The sequence below is a fragment of the Aureobasidium subglaciale genome (genome assembly GCF_000721755.1).
Source record: "Aureobasidium subglaciale EXF-2481 unplaced genomic scaffold scaffold_4, whole genome shotgun sequence".
NCBI classification, from domain to species: domain Eukaryota; kingdom Fungi; phylum Ascomycota; class Dothideomycetes; order Dothideales; family Saccotheciaceae; genus Aureobasidium; species Aureobasidium subglaciale.
In genome coordinates this window covers 1003902-1023110 of record NW_013566991.1, presented here as the reverse complement: position 1 = coordinate 1023110, position 19209 = coordinate 1003902, and the positions used below count along the sequence as shown (strand labels likewise).

General features: G+C 50.6%; 7 protein-coding genes across 7 annotated transcripts; 4 read left to right on the top strand and 3 right to left on the bottom strand.

The window, feature by feature from the left end:
• The first annotated feature begins 29 nt into the window (after positions 1–29).
• Positions 30–3855, top strand: AUEXF2481DRAFT_562695 (uncharacterized protein). Its single transcript, XM_013491120.1, has 3 exons — positions 30–476; positions 529–3176; positions 3230–3855. The coding sequence occupies exons 1-3, from the start codon at positions 123–125 to the stop codon at positions 3591–3593; spliced, it is 3366 nt and encodes a 1121-aa protein (XP_013346574.1). The 5' UTR covers positions 30–122; the 3' UTR covers positions 3594–3855.
• Positions 3856–4291: 436 nt separating this feature from the next.
• Positions 4292–5441, top strand: AUEXF2481DRAFT_2937 (uncharacterized protein; the record flags this gene model as incomplete). Its single annotated transcript, XM_013490746.1, has 3 exons — positions 4292–4470; positions 4535–4725; positions 4786–5441. 3 exons carry the CDS (start codon positions 4292–4294, stop codon positions 5439–5441), a joined length of 1026 nt encoding a protein of 341 aa, XP_013346200.1.
• Positions 5442–5758: 317 nt separating this feature from the next.
• AUEXF2481DRAFT_77915 (uncharacterized protein) lies at positions 5759–7740 on the bottom strand. The gene is made up of 2 exons (XM_013491003.1): positions 7216–7740; positions 5759–5988 (listed from the first exon to the last, which is right to left on the bottom strand). Exons 1-2 carry the CDS (start codon positions 7723–7725, stop codon positions 5767–5769), a joined length of 732 nt encoding a protein of 243 aa, XP_013346457.1. The 5' UTR covers positions 7726–7740; the 3' UTR covers positions 5759–5766.
• An 80-nt stretch (positions 7741–7820) lies between these two features.
• AUEXF2481DRAFT_37608 (uncharacterized protein) lies at positions 7821–9593 on the bottom strand. Its single transcript, XM_013490907.1, has one exon. It carries the CDS (start codon positions 9167–9169, stop codon positions 8051–8053), a length of 1119 nt encoding a protein of 372 aa, XP_013346361.1. The 5' UTR covers positions 9170–9593; the 3' UTR covers positions 7821–8050.
• A 1511-nt stretch (positions 9594–11104) lies between these two features.
• On the top strand, positions 11105–14139 carry AUEXF2481DRAFT_562354 (uncharacterized protein). Its single transcript, XM_013491119.1, has 2 exons — positions 11105–14029; positions 14080–14139. The coding sequence occupies exon 1, from the start codon at positions 11527–11529 to the stop codon at positions 13981–13983; it is 2457 nt and encodes an 818-aa protein (XP_013346573.1). The 5' UTR covers positions 11105–11526; the 3' UTR covers positions 13984–14029; positions 14080–14139.
• Positions 14140–14452: 313 nt separating this feature from the next.
• On the top strand, positions 14453–15442 carry AUEXF2481DRAFT_2933 (uncharacterized protein; the record flags this gene model as incomplete). The annotated part of the gene is made up of 5 exons (XM_013490745.1): positions 14453–14509; positions 14598–14628; positions 14678–14692; positions 14756–14805; positions 14867–15442. 5 exons carry the CDS (start codon positions 14453–14455, stop codon positions 15440–15442), a joined length of 729 nt encoding a protein of 242 aa, XP_013346199.1.
• A 484-nt stretch (positions 15443–15926) lies between these two features.
• AUEXF2481DRAFT_95658 (uncharacterized protein) lies at positions 15927–18955 on the bottom strand (the record flags this gene model as incomplete). The annotated part of the gene is made up of 3 exons (XM_013491024.1): positions 18673–18955; positions 16304–18617; positions 15927–16233 (listed from the first exon to the last, which is right to left on the bottom strand). Exons 1-3 carry the CDS (start codon positions 18839–18841, stop codon positions 15927–15929), a joined length of 2790 nt encoding a protein of 929 aa, XP_013346478.1. The 5' UTR covers positions 18842–18955.
• Positions 18956–19209: the final 254 nt, after the last annotated feature.

The following is a 19209-nucleotide window of genomic DNA, read 5'->3' as shown; positions in this document are numbered from 1 at the left end:
CTACCCTTCCTCCGTCCCTATTGTTCTCGTCGACTTTCGCAGCGTGTCAATTGCTTTCTAGTCTTTCGAAGGGGATGCGCTTGTGACCGATTGCTCAACCATCGACTCATACTACCCGGACCATGTCATCGTCAACAATGCTGGGTTCCCTGATTCCGGCGCGCTGGAGAGGCTTTTACAGCCCCCAGGACCCGGCCAAACCAGGTCCCTACAGCAAGCACATCACGCCTCTGCTGCAGAGCATCACCCGCCGAACCTGCACTCACCCCATCCACTCGATTGTCTTTTGCGCCCTGATCGCCAGCACCACCTACATCGGTCTGCTGGAGACTGGCTTGTTCGAGCCGTCAACAAACTCCAACAGCAATCAGGTCGACTTCTCTGCCTTGTCCCAGGGCAGCCGTACTCTGAATGTCGGCCCCGAGACTTCCTGGGAGTGGCAGTCAGATGCCGTCTCAAACAGCGCACAAGCAGAGGTTCGTCCAAATTCCTTTTCTTCACTCCTGACAAGTCCTGACCTTGAAGCAGCACCTCTCCCTGATCACCCTTGCCTTCGCCGATTCTTATGCCGACGCACCCTCTGTTGTCATCCCGAAAGATAGCTCAGCCGAGCTGCTCCCTTCCTCAGCTAGCCGTCTGTCTTTGTCCCAGGACGAGACTCTTGCCTTCTCGCTTCCTTCAGACGAGACTCCCGCCTTTTTGGCCTCGATCAAGGAGATTCCCGCTCAAGAAACCGCCCAGGATGACGACGAGCAAAAGAGATGGATCATGAGAGCAGCCAGAGGTTCGGCACGTCGTTTTTCTCTGCGTGAATGGGCTCGCAACTCGTGGATTGCCTTCACAGACTTGATCCGTAACGCCGAGACTCTCGACATCATCATCATGGCTTTGGGTTACCTCTCGATGCACCTGACTTTTGCTTCGCTCTTCGTCTCGATGCGTCGCATGGGCTCCAACGCGTGGTTGGCGACCAGTGTTCTGTTCTCCTCAGCCTTTGCTCTTCTTTTCGGCCTTGTTGTCACCATGAAGTTGGGCGTCCCTGTCAATGTTGTTCTTCTCTCCGAGGGTCTTCCTTTCCTGGTTGTTACTGTCGGCTTTGAGAAGCCCATCATGCTCACACAGGCAGTCCTGTCGGCCGCTCTCAATCCTCCCAGACGCGAGAATGGTGACCAAGCTCCTCTAACCATTCAAAATGCCGTGCAAATCGCTGTTCACGAGCGTGGATGGGGCATCGTTCGCGACTACATGGTCGAGATCACTCTTCTGATTGCCGGCGCCATGTCCGGTATCCAGGGCGGTCTCCGCCAATTCTGTTTCTTGGCTGCATGGGTCTTGTTCTTCGACTGCATTCTTCTCTTCACCTTCTACACTGCTGTTCTCACCATCAAGCTCGAAGTCAACCGTATCAAGCGCCATGTTGCTTTGCGCAAGGCTCTCGAAGAAGACGGTGTTAGCCGCTCCGTCGCCGAAAATGTCGCTGCCAGTAACGATGGTCTGAAGCCTGACGCTGTCAACGGCGAAACTTCAATCTTTGGCCGCAAGGTCCGCGACAGCAGCATTCCCAGATTCAAGGTCTTGATGGTCTCTGGTTTCATCATAATTAATGTTCTCAACTTCTGCACAATCCCCTTCCGCACTGGCGCCGCAAACAACTCGCCCTCGCTCTCTAGCTCTATGGACCCCTTCAAGGTTGCAGGAAACGCGCTCGACCACATTTTGGCCCAGGCCAAGGTTCGCAACCAGTCGACCGCCGTCACTGTTCTGTCTCCTATCAAGTACGAGCTTCAATATCCTTCTGTGCACTACTCTTCCGATAGGCCTGATTGGTCTCTATTTGACGGTCCTTACGCCGACGGCATCTTCTCCAGTATGGGTGGAAGAGTTGTCGAAGGCGTTCTCAAGAGCTTTGAAGACCCTGTCCTGAGCAAGTGGATCATCATCGCTCTTGCAGTGAGTTTGGTTCTGAACGGCTACCTGTTCAACGCTGCACGTTGGAGCATTAAGGAACCTGACCACAGCGAGTCCACTACTGGTGCTATCAAGGCCGCCCCTCTGCCTGCTCTTCCAGAGTATGACCCGAATATGAACATTGATGCCTCGGGTAATGAAAATGGACACGCCGTGAACACTGCAGTCCAGAAGCGCTCTAAGGAAGAGTGTGAACTTTTGCTTGCTGAGAAGAGAACTTCTGAGTTGAACGACGAGGAACTCACCGAATTGGCTTTGCGCAACAAGATCCCTGGATACGCTCTTGAAAAGACCCTCGGCGACAAGACTCGCGCCGTCAAGATCCGTCGCTCCCTTATCTCTCGCACTCCTGCCACCAAACACGTCACTGGCGCTCTTGAACGCTCCAAGCTTCCTTACCTGAGCTACGATTACGATCGTGTCTTTGGAGCTTGCTGTGAAAACGTTGTTGGTTACATGCCCCTTCCTCTTGGCGTTGCTGGTCCCATCGACATTGACGGACGTAGCTACTACCTCCCCATGGCTACAACTGAGGGTGTACTTGTCGCAAGTACCAGCAGAGGTGCCAAGGCTATCAATGCCGGAGGTGGTGCTGTGACTGTTCTCACTGGCGACGGTATGACTCGTGGACCTTGTGTCGGTTTCGAGACTCTTGCTCGTGCTGCCGAAGCCAAGGTTTGGTTAGACTCAGAGGCTGGTGAAAAGACCATGAAGGACGCGTTCAACTCGACTTCCAGATTCGCCAGACTGCAACATCTCAAGGCCGCCCTTGCAGGCACCTACCTCTACATTCGCTTCAAGACAACTACCGGTGACGCCATGGGCATGAACATGATTTCCAAGGGTGTTGAGCAAGCGCTCAGCGTCATGAAGGAGAGCGGTTTCGAAGACATGGCCATCATTTCTGTGTCAGGCAACTACTGCACAGACAAGAAGCCTGCGGCTATCAACTGGATTGATGGACGTGGTAAGAGTGTTGTTGCCGAGGCCATCATCCCTGGTGATGTCGTCCGTTCCGTTCTCAAGAGCGACGTCGACGCTCTCGTCGAGCTCAACATTTCCAAGAACCTGATCGGTAGTGCTATGGCAGGCAGTATTGGTGGCTTCAACGCACACGCTGCCAACATTGTCACCGCCATTTTCCTCGCCACTGGCCAGGATCCTGCTCAGAACGTCGAGAGCAGCAACTGTATCACTGTAATGAAGAAGTGAGTTATCTAACCATGTTTGTTCCCGGATTCCTTTGCTAACTTTATGACAGCCTTCGTGGTAACCTCCAAATCTCAGTTTCTATGCCTTGTATTGAAGTCGGTACAATTGGAGGTGGTACTGTTCTAGAGCCGCAGGCGGCTATGCTCGACCTTCTCGGTGTCCGTGGTGCCCATCCTACAAGCCCTGGCAACAACGCCCGTCAGCTCGCGCGTATCGTGGCCGCTGGTGTCCTTGCTGGCGAGCTATCTCTCTGCGCAGCACTTGCCGCCGGTCACCTTGTCAAGGCCCACATGTCGCACAACCGTTCTGCCGCACCTTCAGCCGCACCCAGCAGAGTCCAGAGCCCCAGCCCTTCACAAGGCAAGCCGTTGCCTCAAGGGTTGACCATGACCGGCATGGCATCCAAGAGATGATGATTTGATCTGACAATCCTTCTTCCAAGCCATTTGGCAACATCTTATGGGGACCTTCATTTTCATCATCCTCTAACCCCCTTTCAGATTTATTGTTTTGAGCCCTTTTTTGTTGAACCAAGATACACCCTTACGCTTCGGTCACGCCCACATGAGAGTTGAGGAGTAGAGAATAAAGAGTCATGTTATTTACCATGACCAGGAATTAGGAAAGAAAGCATGCGCATAGCAAAAGATGGCGTTTATACATGATTGTTTGGGTCCATTCTCGTCCTGTAACCCTAATACAAGCATACATCCGATTATTCATATCTTCCACCGACCATGTGCTGGGTTTTATTGGTAGAGCCATTAGCACACAATCGACCAATCAGAATTGCCAAACGGTAACCACAATCGGAGACCGTTTTGCCTACGAAGGAATGCATGTGCATCCTGGCAAAGGAAGGATCAACCCCACTTATCCTTGACCTAACACAGCAGCTACAGATTGGACAAGCGACACCGCTGGCTTTCTGCAACAATGGCCATACACGCAGGTTCGACAGCCCTATTTTCCCCAAGACCCTGACCTTTGACGGACCGGCAAACATGCCAGGAAGTAAAGCAATATATAAAGAGCCCTGAACTTTTGCAATTACCATCTCACTCCATCACCAAACCACCTGGGATAGTTCTCAGCTGAAACGCCGTCAGCCATGTCTTCATCTATCCCTTTTCGCAAACTCGGTCGTGATGGTCCTGAAGTGCCTGCTTTGGGATATGGTATGATGGGGCTTTCTCAACCTGTGTATGGCAGTTTGACCAGCGAAGAAGAGAAGTTCGCTATTCTGGACAGAGCGTATGAACTTGGAGCCAGACATTGGGATTCGTCCGAGTAAGTTATCCCCCTGCACTTGTCTTGAGATATATTTTGGAAGCTGACATGAGGTGTGTTCCAGTCTTTACAATGACAATGAAGAAACACTCGGCAAATGGTTCAAGAAGACTGGGAAACGTGAGGATATCTTCCTGGCGACTAAATTTGGCTTTGTCAAGGGCAAGTTTCCTGAGCTTGATAGTACGGGGGAGTATGCGAAGAAGGCTTGTGAGGAGAGCTTGAAGATTTTGGGAGTCGAGTACATTGATCTGTGTAAGACTTGTGACTCCTGACCGACTAAGCTGTATGTACTAATGACAATTGTGAACATAGACTACTTGCATCATCCCAACCCAAAGACACCGATTGAGGATACAATGAGAGGACTCAAGGAACTACAAGAACAAGGGAAGATCAAGTACATTGGACTCTCCTCAATCTCGTCGAAAACACTTCTTCGCGCTTCCAAGATTGCGAAGATCTCTGCCGTTCAAGTCGGTTACTCAGATTTTGAACTCGACATTGAAGGCTCTCGTGGCACAGATCTTCTAGCTACATGTCGCTCCCTTGATATTGCTGTCGTGGCCGCAATGCCATTAGGTCGCGGCATCCTGACTTCCACATTCGCAGACAATGAACCCTTGGATACCAAAGACATGCGTCCGTCTTTTATGCCTAGATTCCAAGATGGCAATAAACAGAAGAATGTGCAGATTGCCAAGCATTGGAGGGAATTGGCAGAGAGTAAGAGGTGCACTTCTGCTCAACTTGCCATTAGATGGTTACTTGAGCAGGGTGAGGATATTTTTGTCATTCCCGGGACTAAGAGGATCAAGTATTTGGAGGAAAATTGTGGTGCTGTGGGTGTGGAGTTGAGTAAGGAAGATGTGGCGGAAGTCAGAAGATTTGCAGAGACTGCAGAGGTTGCTGGTGGTTGTTTGCCTCCTAACTTTGAGAGCTTCACTTTCTCTGATACTGTGGAAGAGTAGTTTGTAGCTTTAGTAATGGTCACTAAGAGAATGAAAATGGAAAGGCAAATGTTCTACGGATGGTAAAAGGTTCATAGTTTTGATCCATGGCAAGAAGAGTTGACCTCTGCCAGAATGAATAGTAAAAAAGAAATGAGGAGTTATCAGAAAAACACCAGAAACCCCAAAGATAAGAAGGAAACATCCGCCATCTCAAAAGATCGAGACATCCGAATCGCAAAAAACCATTTTCCAAATATCAGGAAAAAAAAGAGCTCAATCATTCCCATCCCTCCATTCAAACAAAAGAAATAGGGCGAGGAAATAGATCAGAGGCCATCGTGCCTTAGACGCGAGAGAGAGTACAGCTGCTAACATACAACTGTCCCTTTCCCTGCAAATCGCAAGAAGAAACGTAAAGCTGTCCCTTTCCCTGAAGGTCGCAGGAACTAACGTAGAGTTGGTCTTTTCCTTGCAGAGAGCAGGAGGAGACGTAGAGTTGGCCCTTGCCCTGGAGGGTGCAGGAAGAGACGTAGAGTTGACCGTTGCCCATTTTGATAGTTGGTTTCTGGGGGAGTGTGTGTTAGAGGGGGTGTTTGAGGGTGAGAGGGAAAGCTTACTGGTAGCGATTGACTTGGGAGTTATCGATGAGGAAGGAGAAGGGCTTGGTTGGTGAGCGAGGGAGAGCTTATGTAGGAAAAGCTTCGTGTTGGAAATGCAAAGATTTGTGTTTCAGCACCCTTGATCGTGTGTCTTACTAAGACCAGATCGCTCTTCGCCTTTTCTCGTTCGAGCCGTTGATTGGAGGAACCGAGTTCGCACCCGTTGCTGGTTCCTGCCTAGACAAGTCGCTACACGTGGAAGCCTTTGATGTCAAGTCCAGAGTCCGATAGTCACAAGCTGTGCGATAAAGGGAGGAGCAAGTGGCCACGAGTCTGAAATCTAATTACGGTAAGCCTAGTATTGTGTCCATGTCTTGATATTGTTCCTAGACGGACAAAGACTTGCATGCGACGTCTAGAAAGAACGACGCGTGCGAGTCAGACCATTGTGTTTGACTCAAAAACACCAGTAGAGCCCTCGATATCAATGATCTTAAGCAAAGACCGTATTTATAATGCGAAAGATCTAGGTCGATTGAATAAACAATCAGTTGCGAAATTTGGTACGCCGATTTGCAGATGAAGTGTAGCGAAAAGTCACAAAAAGCCCGAGAGATATTTTCGAACGTCCTTTAGAGCTGTACCAGAACAGACTGAGTGATGACAGGAATGTTTTTCTCAAGCTCATCTGTGTGTTTGTGGGTATCAAGAGGAAATAGACAAATACGACTGTCATCATTATGTTGGACAGACTAGCCCAAAGAAATAAACGACGAAGTGGTATTGTTGGTCGCAAAGTAAGAGCAACATACACATTTCGTGGTATAGCGATAGACGACGCAAGTTTCATAGTGACGTGGTAGGTTGAGGTTGTTTAAGGGGTCACATGCGTCTGATGAAGCCGACCCGGCACGAGAAAAGCGGATCCAAGATTCGAAGGGAAGCAATCTCGTGACTGTTTCCTGTTAAGGAAAGAAAAGACAACTGGCAAGCATGAGAGAACAGATACAAACAAAGGAGAGAGCGAAAGACAAGAACGTCAGGTGAAGAAAGGTAGTAAGGGGTAACAAGGATTTAAATTTCAAACAATGTATCAACGGAAACAAAGAAATGAATGACAGCCATCTAGCGCGAGCTCAGATGTCACATACGCCCGGAATTGGGTATACGCAAGCCTTCGTGGTAGTACTTACGGGTGCGGAAAACTTAGTGGGCTCCGAGGAGGAAGCCACGCTTGATGTTATCGTAGGAGCAACGCTTGAGGCACTAGTCGGGGTAGACTGTGGGCTCGCAGTTGATGTGCTAGGCACAACCTCGGAAGTGGGCGTAGGGCAGTAGTAGTCAGTCACAGTAATGAGGACTGGGAAGGGTAGGCTCACTGTCTCAGTCACAGTAATTGTGGGCTGGGACGCGCGAGACGTAGTAGAAGAAGCAGCGTCGCTGAAACTGGAAAGAGTCACAAGAGTGACATTATTAGTTGCGGAGGAGAAGCGAACTGGAGTAGCGGCATTCGAAGGTTTCGATCCGGCAGCCCCAGTTGGTGCTGGTACAGTCGTCGTGAGTGTGATGACACTGTGGAGCGTTACCGTGCTGGAGATGGCTGCTGCGTTGGCAACCTGGCCTGCCAGGAGAATCGCAGGGATGATCGATTTGGTATACATGTTGAGTTTGGAGATTGTGTTGTTTTTAGGTAGAAAACCCATGGGATTCCTCGAGCGGGACATGAGGGATATATAGACAGGCACCGAGTCAGAAGCCTATGTATCATTTCGCATGCTCAAAGACAATGGTTTCTGTCAAGTCGCTCTTTATCCACGCACGAAAATTATTGATCGCTTTGTTCCGCGTTCAGTGGCATACAGATGCTGTAGAAAGGAAGCGGAGTTCCTTTGTAGTCTCCTTTGTGCTGACAAGAATGAGTTGTGGCGATGCTGACTCCGTTCTCATGCGCACGGAAGGGGTCACCTGGTACGCAGACTTCGGTGAGCATTGTTTGAACACTACTGAACAGGCTGATTCGATCGATGACTATACAGGTAGGAAATCCTTCTCCTCATCCGTTATTGTACCACTCTCGAGTCGAGTGTCTTGGCTTAGCATATGGTGGGCAACTCGATCCTCCGCCGGTGTCGTTCGCTCTCCGTCACCAAAGATGGGTTTGAAGAAACCATCATATGTCCTCCAGCAGGATCGAAAGATGGACTCCGAAAGTATGCGAAGCCAGGGTGGAGTTCGACCGCCGGCATCGGCAAACCTGGCGTTCAGAGAGAAGATGAACAAGATGAAAGGCAACCATAGAGTGAGGAAGACAAACTGGCCCATCTGTTGTTTGTTCGAGGTGATTGTGTATGGTCGGATGTCGTTCAAGTAGTTCTGATACTCGTACGGCAATTGACACTCGGCGGCTCCATCGGTAATAAGCTTCAGGTAGCGAGCTGAAGCTTGAGCGTAAGATGTGTCAGGGCGCTGGATCCTTCCACCCTCTTTTGGAGGCTGAACACCTGATGGTATAGCAGGAGCAAACAAGGTGTGTGCCTTGAAAGGTGTGGTAGTAGGATAGACAGGCACAGGCTGAGCGGGATCTGAAGACTCGAAGGGATAACAGTCGACAAGAATGTCTTGGTAGGACGCGCCTCCTCCTTCAGTAGCGATGATGTGGGCGTAGTCGGTAGAAGTGACCTCATACACGACGCCAATCAAGCCTTTATGCCATCTGTTCTTGTGATAATCCTTGGACTGTGGAATTCCTTCTTTCTCTGACAGAGAAGGTAGATCCTTCTCAGGGTCGCGACGACCGGTGTTCGCAAAACATGGCTCCGAGTAAGCTATGCCGGGCAGATCGAAAGTCAAACGTAGTTCTGGTATCTGCACATTGATTTGTGACAGCGGTTTGATTCCACGCTTGCCGCGGAACGTTTCGTTGCACAGATTGGAGCCGTAGGCAAGATAGAGGAACGTCTCGCTCTCTGATTCGGTTGTGGCGGACAGAGAGGCCTCTCTTCGTTCGATGCTGGTTTCTGACAAGGTCGAGTAGGTGGGAAGAGCGACGGCGCGAGTCGGCGCTTTACGCGTCATCTGTTGTGCCACGTCGCGGAGGCTGCTGAAAGCCTTGGCCAATCGGCAAGTGTTCTCTGCTGAGGGTTCCATGCCTGTCATTCGCTTCGACTCGCGATGCTGTATCTAGTGACATGTGCGAGAGGACAACATTATGTACAGTGCTCGATAGCCTCACCACAAGGGTGTTGAACATCGTCGTTCCGAGATTGGTAATATGACGCCGCCAAATGGTCTGTGCTTCAAATATGTCTAGGTCGGCTTCGGAGCAATTCACCTTTCCGTCCTCCATCGTGAGTTTGAAATCCTCTATAGCTGACTGTGTACCAAGTCATGATTGCTGTGCGAAGACTGTCGCAGGCAGACGTCAGCTTGCAATGGATCACTCAGCGGCCGATCAGAGCCACATGAGCCCGACCACAGCAGTTGACGAGGAGAGTCTTGAGGAGTTAGTAAAGCCATGCAGTAATCACAATAGCTTTCCCAGCATGTCTTGTAATGTGGTAGTCCTGGCAAGACAAAATTATGCTGCTGAGTGAGTTACCAGATGAGGTAGGTGCATTGGGTGCAGGCATCACAGGCGTCGGTGAGGTCGCGACTTCCTTCTTTCAAACATCAACAGCTTCTCGACACAGCGAATGCGCAAACATGAACAAGCTCGCTCATTCCTGTTGCTATGGCTTCGGCTACCGCTCCTGAAGTCATCACGGCAATATACCACCATCCTATCAACGGAAGCTCGGAGCCAACTCCTGCGAAGCCGCCTTCTCAGGAAGCTCAGTACATCACACAAGTTCTTAGGTCACCAGCTGTTTCTCAACATTCCGCTTTCATTATCGCTTCGCAAAAGGACGCCGAAAGTCTGATACAAGACTCTCTTGAACGTCAACCTGAAACGCCAGCTCGTCAATCCAGCGCTCCACCCCATCTCTACGGGCAGACTGCGCCTCGCGACAACGACTGCATAGTCCAAGACTCATACGAGGAGAAGCTTGACGCTTCGAGCCCGTCAGTTGAGCATCAATTCGTGACGCACAACACCACTCTTGCATTGCCGCTCGCTGGGCATCCTCCGTCTCAAGATCACGGTCCCGGAGAAGAGTCTGTCGGCCTCGCGCGCCTGGAGCAGCCTTCTGAGCAGACGACTACTGTCTTGCAGCAATCAGCTGGGACACAGCCTCCAATCTCAACTCAGACCGCTGCCAAGACGAGAGAATTGAACAAAGCATCGCCTTCAAAGCATACTGCGCCCGACGACGAGGAAGATATACAAGACTGCATCACCGTCCGCGCTCCTCCCATCACGCCTTCTGCTAGAGTCATAAACGGGACTACAATCGCCACGTCTGCTGTACTCCAATCTGCTGCTCACAGCGCACGGCATATTTCCAGCCCAACACCACTCAATCGAAGCCGATCCTCGCTACCAAACGTATCGGCTATTACCGCCCTCACCACGCCTAGTATGCCTCCCAAGATATCTTCTACCAAGGCTTCGGCGTCGGTAAGCCAGGGACGGACAGGCACCAGTACCACTTCCAAGAAGCCATCCAAAGCCGTCCCACCTTCTGTTGACATTGTGAATCGCGGCGAGACTTCGGCCATCGCGAGTCTTCAGATACTCCGGGCTGGAGGAACCAGTCAAGTCAATATCACAAGACAAACAGCAGAAGCTACGACGAAGACTTTGACCAAGGCTGAGACCTCTGGAAAAGCCCCAGCACGTCCAACTAAAGCTCCCGCTACGAAGCTTATCACCAGGTCTTCGCAACAAGGCCAGAGCCAACCTCGATCTTCTGCGAACAAGCAGATGTCGCGCCGAATCGAAGACTCCGATGGTTTCGACGAGTATGCTGTTCCACAAAGTCCTAAAGCTGCGGCAGAAATCGTGGCCCCCAAGCTTCGTGTACAAGAGAAAGCGAAGTCACAAAGAAAGGCTAAGTCGAATGTACCATCCGCACCTTCAGTCAAAAAGGCCAGTAGAAGCCAGCCGAAAAGACAGGCTGTGAAAAGTGCAGACACCGATGATGAAGATGACGATGAGGTATACAGCGCGCCCAAAGTAAGCAAATTACCCACGGCCCATGCCACTCGTGCAAGTACCCGCGCCCAAACACAGAAAGTCACCAGAGACGACATTTTGGACGTTGCCAATCGAGGTGATGTTGCGAGCGCTACGACGAGGGGTACTGGGTTGAAGAGCGCTGCGACGAAGAGTACTGCGACAAAGAAAGAGAATCCTGCACCACGTCGACCCGCTCCACGAAAGAAAGCAGAAGAGACCGGTGATTCCAACGACAATTTGGATACCGACCCGATCTTTGTGGATAGGACACACCGCTCTGATCGACTCCAGCTAGTGAAGCCGCCTGCAGTAGAGAAAGCGAAGGCTCCCCGTATGACAGACAAGGGTGCACAGCTCATGAGCGCGATTTCTACTCCCCAACAGTATGGACACCATCCATATCTCCAAGCGACCTCGAGCTGACATCTCCAGTACTACCGAGCCAGTCGCCATCAAGGCTAAGAACGAGCAAAAGACACCTCACGAGCGACCTCATTCCAATCCATCATATATCCGTGCTCACGAACCAGGTACCACACCACGGCACCCGATCTCGCTCAATGATGACGACGATGACTCTGATGGCGAAGGTGTCACTGGTGAGCTGCTGGATACTAGCTACAACGATATTGTCAATGAGACGATGAGCCAAGAGGCAAAACAGAAGCAGGACACTTCACTTACCACAGAACCATCTTTTGCCTCTTCGTCCGGAGAGGCTCGAGGTTCCTTGATCCGCCAGCATCCATCTCCCACCAGCACCCAGCATCCAGGTCCCCTGGTAGAAGAACACGCTAACCGCAAGCCAAACATCGTGGGATTTACCCATGCTGGACTCAAAAACCAAGGTACGGCGAACAAACGTGATAGTCGGCCAGACCCAGTCCTATCAGTCGAAGCAGACACTTCCTCCCCGAATCTCGATCAGTTCAGCGTACAAGCGTCGACAGTGCCTGGCTCGCACAAGCGGTTGACAGTAGCGTACGAGGCTCGAGTAACTGAGCTACCTGTGCAAGATCACACTGTCCTTTCCGTGGATGTGTCTGCCGCACCCGAGGAGACCATTGCAATCATCCCGGAGCCCACAGTCGATCGATCTCGAAAAGCAGTGGCGAGTCTCGAGACGTCGCCAGTCGAAAAGAAGGGTCTGACGGCGTTCGAGACGTTAGCAAAACCAGCTATAAGTGGGCATGCGCGACGGAAGCCAACCAGAGATTTGGCCCACTCTCATGAGAGAGAGCATGTCGAAACCACTGTCCGTTCCAGGCTTCCCAAGAGCATGGCTAGGGACAGCTCCCACCGTGCAACTACGGAGCTCGAGGATCGTGTTCAGAAGCCAAAGACTACGCTCGGAGCTTCTATTGCGCTGCTCCAAGAAGAATCATCAAACCAGATTGCTCGAGACGCAAAATCTCCAGTTGCCGACAATCCAGTACAGAGCTTATCTAAGCACAGAGAATTGAACCCAGCTACACAGCTCTACGTAGTGCCAAGCTCAGACGCCCCCAACTTCAACGACTACGATGAGCCCGAACAAGTTCTCAGCGAGCCCGCCAGACCGCTGTCGATTCAAGACCCGCCAAGAAGAGAAAGTAGTAGAGCTTCTGTGCCTCTGGTACAGAAAGAACAAACGAGGACTAAGAACACCCAGTCACAACTCCATCAACCAGCATTGCCAGTACCCAATCCGAAACGACCAGCCCCCGAGATGACTAAAGGTCCTACGAAAATTCTGAGAACACTAAGAACAAGCACACGTGAGTCCGAGCCGCAGTTCGATATCTCAGCAGCAGCAGCAGCAGCAGCAGTAGCAGCACGTCCGGTCATGCGAAGAGTGTCCCAAGTTGCCAACAATGGATCTCCTATAGCTCACGGAGAATATTTACCCCAGTCAACTGAGCGCATCGAGCACAAAAGGAACAAGATGGCACCAACAACTTCGATACCACCCCTGCGACTCACTCAACAAAACGAAGTTGATCCGTTTGATGAAGTCCTGGCTTTGAAGCCAAGACAGAAAGTCAGACATGAGAGTCCTCTGGAAAAAATTCAGGACGTGGACCAGAGTCCCCCTGAGCAGAACTCACAAGCCATCACGCACATCGGATTTGATGGAGAAACCCGAGCAAATGCCAAATGCATTCCGATTCTTGAACCTTTCCAAAGGCCTACAATGGCTGCACGCTCCAAGGGGCAGGTAAACCCGCCTCAAAGAGCTCTCACTTCACACACATCGCTCGGTTTGATGGATGCGTTACGATCAGAAGTGGCTCCCAAATCAGGACAGCGAGGAAGGAACGAAGACGATGATGGGAAGGAACTTCGCCAAGCGGACGAACCTCGTGATGAAGACGACCCAGACAAGACACTGGTCAACCGAGACTCGGATGACGGCGATGATGATGACGATGATTCTCAGTCGCGAGACTCTTCAGACATCAGTGGAGACGAATCGAAGAGCGCTCTGTCCATGTGGAGACGGGAGCTTGAGTCGCATCAAGGAGATGTCTACGAACAGCTGGTACGTATGGCCCATCGTTTGACGAATCATCTAAAGGATCACGAAACGGCCATCAAAGACATCGGTGCAGATTACACTCAAGATGGAAGACGTTTGGTCAAACGCTTCGAAAAGGACAATGAGGAACAACTTGAAGAGTATTGTCAGAAAATGGCAAAAATTGAAGGTGCTTTTGTTCTCGGATGCAAGCAAGTGTACGGTTCGCTGCAAAAAGACGTGAAGGAGGTCATGTCGAGCAGTGAGAGATATGTCAAGGCACTGCACAAACAGGTGGATGCAGGCGGAAGACTGGATCAGATCATGCGGACATATCACCCGTGATGGGCATTAGGTGGAAGAGGTTGCTGTTCTGACAGACAGAGTCAAGGTGAGTATCTTGCTTCCTAACCAACAAACATGTTAGATGATGATTAGGAGGTCTTGGTAGTTTTGCTAGGTGATAATTGCTGCATAAATATACATGAACATCATGAAGCCTGTCAAACCCCGCATAGGCAAGCTCGCGAGTGATGGAGATTAGAGGCGGCTCGCGGATGACGGAGCCGAGGCGCGTGGAACGTCGTCATAGCTTGGAAGATACGCGTGCGCAAGCCTTCTGGAATCTGCATACGGCATCCATTGACTTTGTTTTCCCATCAGAAAGACCCTGTGGTCCCTCCCACTCTTCCTAGACCCTTCGACCCCTGCCTATTGTTGTCGCAACCCCCGAGCGCTCAACCGAACCCAGAATTACGCATCCAAGACGTAGAACTTTCATCGCATCCAGGGAAACACCACTCTACAGCCAAGCATGTCCTCAGGTTTCCACCCGTTCGGAGGGCGAGTGAGTAAAAGATTTGGCGACAAGGTAGGCAGTCTAACCTCGTTTGTTACACGTCATGATGAGGCACGAACATGTTGAACTTGACCAGAATACTGATCCAATACTTTGACAGTCCCTCCAACCTGACGACGCCTATCTCAGCTGTGAGTACTCCCCGCTGCTATGACTGCGGCACCAGCTGACCAGCCATAGATCACGACATTCGATGTACGCCATACCACTCCCCAGACTCCCTGTACCGCTCAGCAAAAGACTGACCAAACAATTCAGTGACGGTGGAAGATGTCGACTGCATTAAGAATGACTGGCTCACCGACAACGTACCCTCCACCCTTTCCTCCGACTGAAGCCTCACCTCATCCACTGACACCACACACCCAGGCAATCGCCTTTTGGGAAGAATACCTCGAACACGAAAAACTCAAAGACTTTCCCAAAGCCAAAATCGTCCTCCTCCGGCCCAGCATGGCCTTTATGCTCCTCCAAACCCGCGAACCTCTGAGCTTGAAATCCGCCCTCCCCAGTTTTGAAAACACAACCCACATCTTCTTGCCTGTAAACGACTGCCGCGACGTCGAACATGCAGAAGGCGGGTCCCACTGGTCCCTGCTTCTCGTCAGTGTAGTGGACGGTGTGGCTTTCCACTACGACAGCATGTGCCCTTCCAACCTCGAAGAAGCGAAAATGCTCAGTCACCACATCTCGCAATTATTGCAAAAGCCGTTGAAGTTTGTGAATCTGGATGATTCGCCACAGCAGGAGAATGGAAGTGATTGTGGTGTCTTTGTGTGTTTGTTGATGCAGCATTTGTTGTTGGGCAGACTTTTGCAGGCACATGCTCAGGATAAGGTCAGTATGAGTATGAAGGGTAAAGCTGTGGATGCTACGGGAGGGAGAAAGGAAATGTTGAGGGTTATTGAGATGTTTAGAAAGGAGGGAGAGAGGAGACGCTCGTGAGTTTTTAAACATTTCCATCTTACTGCTTGGATGGGAATTACCTTTGCTGACTGATTGTTTTCCTTTGAAACAGTGGTTCTCATCATCGCAATAGTGTTGATCATAGCCCGTTCTCGCTACACTCGCCAAGGTCAAAATCACCACCTCGCATCGGAGACGACTAGAGGCCGAGACGACGATGGAGTGTATCTTGCTTTCGACCAACGCAGTAACATCTGAGAGAGAGCAGCATGAAAGATGGTGATGAGACAGACGCAGCATGGAGGACTATTATGATTTGCTACGAAGAGTGGACAACCTAAATTACATGAGTCTCTGAAAAAATACACGAGTTGCTACACGGCTCCTCGCATTCATATCGCATATACCGAGACTTCAGTAGGACACAAGACGAAAAGACAAGAGACACGACAATTGATAATGAGAAGCAGAACAAACATCATGACTTGTCATATCTCACGCTGTCCACCTTCTATGATACTCCTTACATGACCAAACACCCAATCCCATACATTGCCCTCTCCACATCCCTCCTGACAGCATACCAATCCGCCCTCCTCTCCGCAAACTCATAAACCTCTTCCGCCCTGAAGATACCGTGATATCTATCATTATCCGCGATAATCGTAGCAAGCTCTTTACACCTCGCCGATCGTGTGGAAGATGATGTATTATTACTTGCACCGCAATCGATGAGGTAGATTTGAGAAAGCTCGCGCAGAGCAGAGTAATACGGGAGTAGCGATTTTTGACGCAGGGTGGTGATGAAGGAACTGTAGAGGTTGATGTCGCTGGTGTGAAGTTAGTTTGGTGGTGCTAAAGGAAGAGGGAAGGGGAGGAGAAGGGAGGATTAAATAATACCTGATCAGCTTAATAGCTCCATCGGCACTGATCCTTTGTCGTTTTATATGCTTGCACAGCACACCGAATAATCTCAAGCCAACCTCTTGATTAAACACATCCAGCATGTTTTTATCGGTACTACCGACCAACATGCCTGTATGCTGTTGAATAGTATCAACCACCCTCTTGGCAGTCTCCGTGGGTCCGATATCCACAAGTCCCATCATGCTAGCTCTTTTATCTTGCATGGTGAGATTCTTGGCGTCTACGGCGTCCGTGTTGAAGTCGGCGGTTAATTGGAGGGTGGCGCACATGTATTCTACTTCATCGATGAGCACATCAATGCCTTTGCCCATGCCGGCTGCTACACGTTCATCCAGCATTTGCTCAAAGCGCTTCTTTTCCTTGACGGCTGGGTTTAGAAAATCGTCGCGGTCGGTGAGACCAGGTGTTACTAGTTCTTGCATGTAAAAGACATCAACCATTTGTTGGATCAAATCTCCAACATTGACGAGTTCGAGGAAGGTGACGAGGGGTTCGACGCCGCTGGTTGTTCCTTCTGTCTCCGTTTGGCCGGAGCGGAATTCTTTTACTGCGCGGGGGTTGTAGCTGCTTAGGTGGCCTACTGCCTTGTCAAAGCCGTTTTGAATGTGTCGACGACCGAGGATTGCTAAGAGGCTGACGAATATCTTGTCGCATTGTCCTCTTGCTAGGGTGGCGTGTTTGTCGCCCATGCGGATGAAAATGGCTGCACGCTCGATCGAAGCCTTTGCGTGGTGGATCAAACTCAAGGCTACCTCGATGCTGAACAAGGACTTGATGCCCTCTAGTCGTGAGTTCATAATGGCAGTCTTGGCTGCCAACTCTGTTGTCGGTGCCGGTTTCATTGGTGTAGGGGTGTCTGGTGTTCCTGGCCTGGAGCTTTCTTTCGTAGTCGCAGCCTCGATTGCTGGTGTTGCTTTATTGGCAGAGGGAAAAGTGGGTAAAGCATTCACAGGCATCATGACCACCTTCTTGAACGAAGACAGAAAATCACGCTTGGCTGCTTGTCTGCTCACACCTGACATGAAGAACGATTCCGTCTTTGCTTCTTGCTCGGAAAGTTCTTTTTCCCAAGCGTCCACCTCGTCATTGCATTTTGTCGTAAAGTATTCGAGTTCTTCTGTGAGGTAACGATCCACATGTGGTTCGAAGATATGTGAGATAACTCTCTTGATCTGGTCATGAAAGTCTGTTCCAGATGCTTTTGGCGGTTGTATAGAGACTGCAAAGCGCATGGCTTGCTCGAATATGCCCGAGACAGCCTTGAGATATGATTCGACGTTACTCTCATGGGCTTCGATGAAGAGCGTTGTGATGTAATCGGAGATTATGTCTTCGCAGACACGAGTCGCAAAAGGCAAGAGTACGCTGACGGAGCTTGGGAAGACCTGGTCGATCAGGTCGGACTGCATTGATAGCATAGACGCCAATTTCTCAAAGAACCTCTGAGAAGGATTCAGATCCACGTGTCCGGGGGCAACGTCTTGTAGACAGTCCAACGGACTTCCAACTTGATCCTTTCGACGCATGTAAGGGTGGTTGGAGATGAAAATATCAATGCCAGCGGCTCCACCGTTGAGAGAGACCAGAACATGAGCAAAGCGTCTCATACGATCAACATCTTGAGCTTGGTATGCCTGTTCGAAATTACCAATCATGGCATTCTCAAAGACACCGAGCATGGATTCGAGCTTGTCTTGTCGTTGGCGCCACTTTTGCGAACCATCGCTTCGTGCAAAGACTCTGAGATCAGCAAGGATGCGAGCTTGCTGCTCGGGGTCTTGGACAAGACGGAAGATGGCCGGATCGGACGAGTTCTCTGAGCGGACCAAATTGTAATAGAAAGGGCCTAGAGCACCATGGACTTTACCGTACTCTTGTCTCGCCTGGCCCCTGATGGAACGAACTCTACGTAGAGCAGTCGTGGCGGCCTTTGCATCGAAGGTCGGATTGTTGGATATGTTCATGTCGTCAAAGCCATCAGTCACACTGCTATGCCGCGGTCGTCTAGGTGTCGTGGACTGTTCCAGAGATTTCCGGACCTTCTCCTCTTCATCATGTGCATCGAATAGTGTGATGCTTGCAGCATGCGGACGTCCACTCAGTCTCTTCTTCTTTGAATCTTCATAACGTTGTCGTGCTTCGGACTCGTTCCACACGCCCATGTCTCTCAGTCTGGCAACCCATCGTGTGTCATCATAGACCATCTCTTGCAATCGTTTGGACACGCGAGCACATGTTATCAAGTCGGATACAGGGAGGTAGTCGAGGATGGTCGCAATGAGCTCTGCTGATGGTCAGCATTGCTGTGGAGATGGATATGGGATTTGACGAGGAGTGGAGACCTGCAGGTAGTACGGGCTTCAGAGTGAGGATCTGGGTGGCTTTGAGAGAAGCAAAGACATTGCCTGGTGTGTTTGGCCGGCGTGGCGCATCGAAACTTGCTATACCGGCCCTGTGTTTAGGTAGGCCATTTGGACCAGTAGCGGCCTTGGGTAGCGGCTTGCCATTCATGATGCGGCTACTTGATGCGGGAGGAGACAGCTTGTAGCAGCAGACGACATGCTTCTAGCTGCGGGACTCGTATTGGCTATTCCTAAATCTTGACAGTTCGCAGCAACAACAAAGACCCTCAGAAGCATTCAGCAATGCGTCAGTCCGGAGAAGACGTTCCGCACGCTCCACATTGACGAGCCATGCCCTGCTGCACTTCCACCTCTTTGCTTTCTGATCTCATCACTTTCTCTCATGCTTGATCCAAACACCAGTTTAGCTCATCGAGAACCTGCGACTATCTGCGGACCAAGTCTCCCTCGTACGACGGCATGTTGTCCATATCCTGATGGTGATGGTGTCGCAATGGCATTGGCGATTGGGGCTCC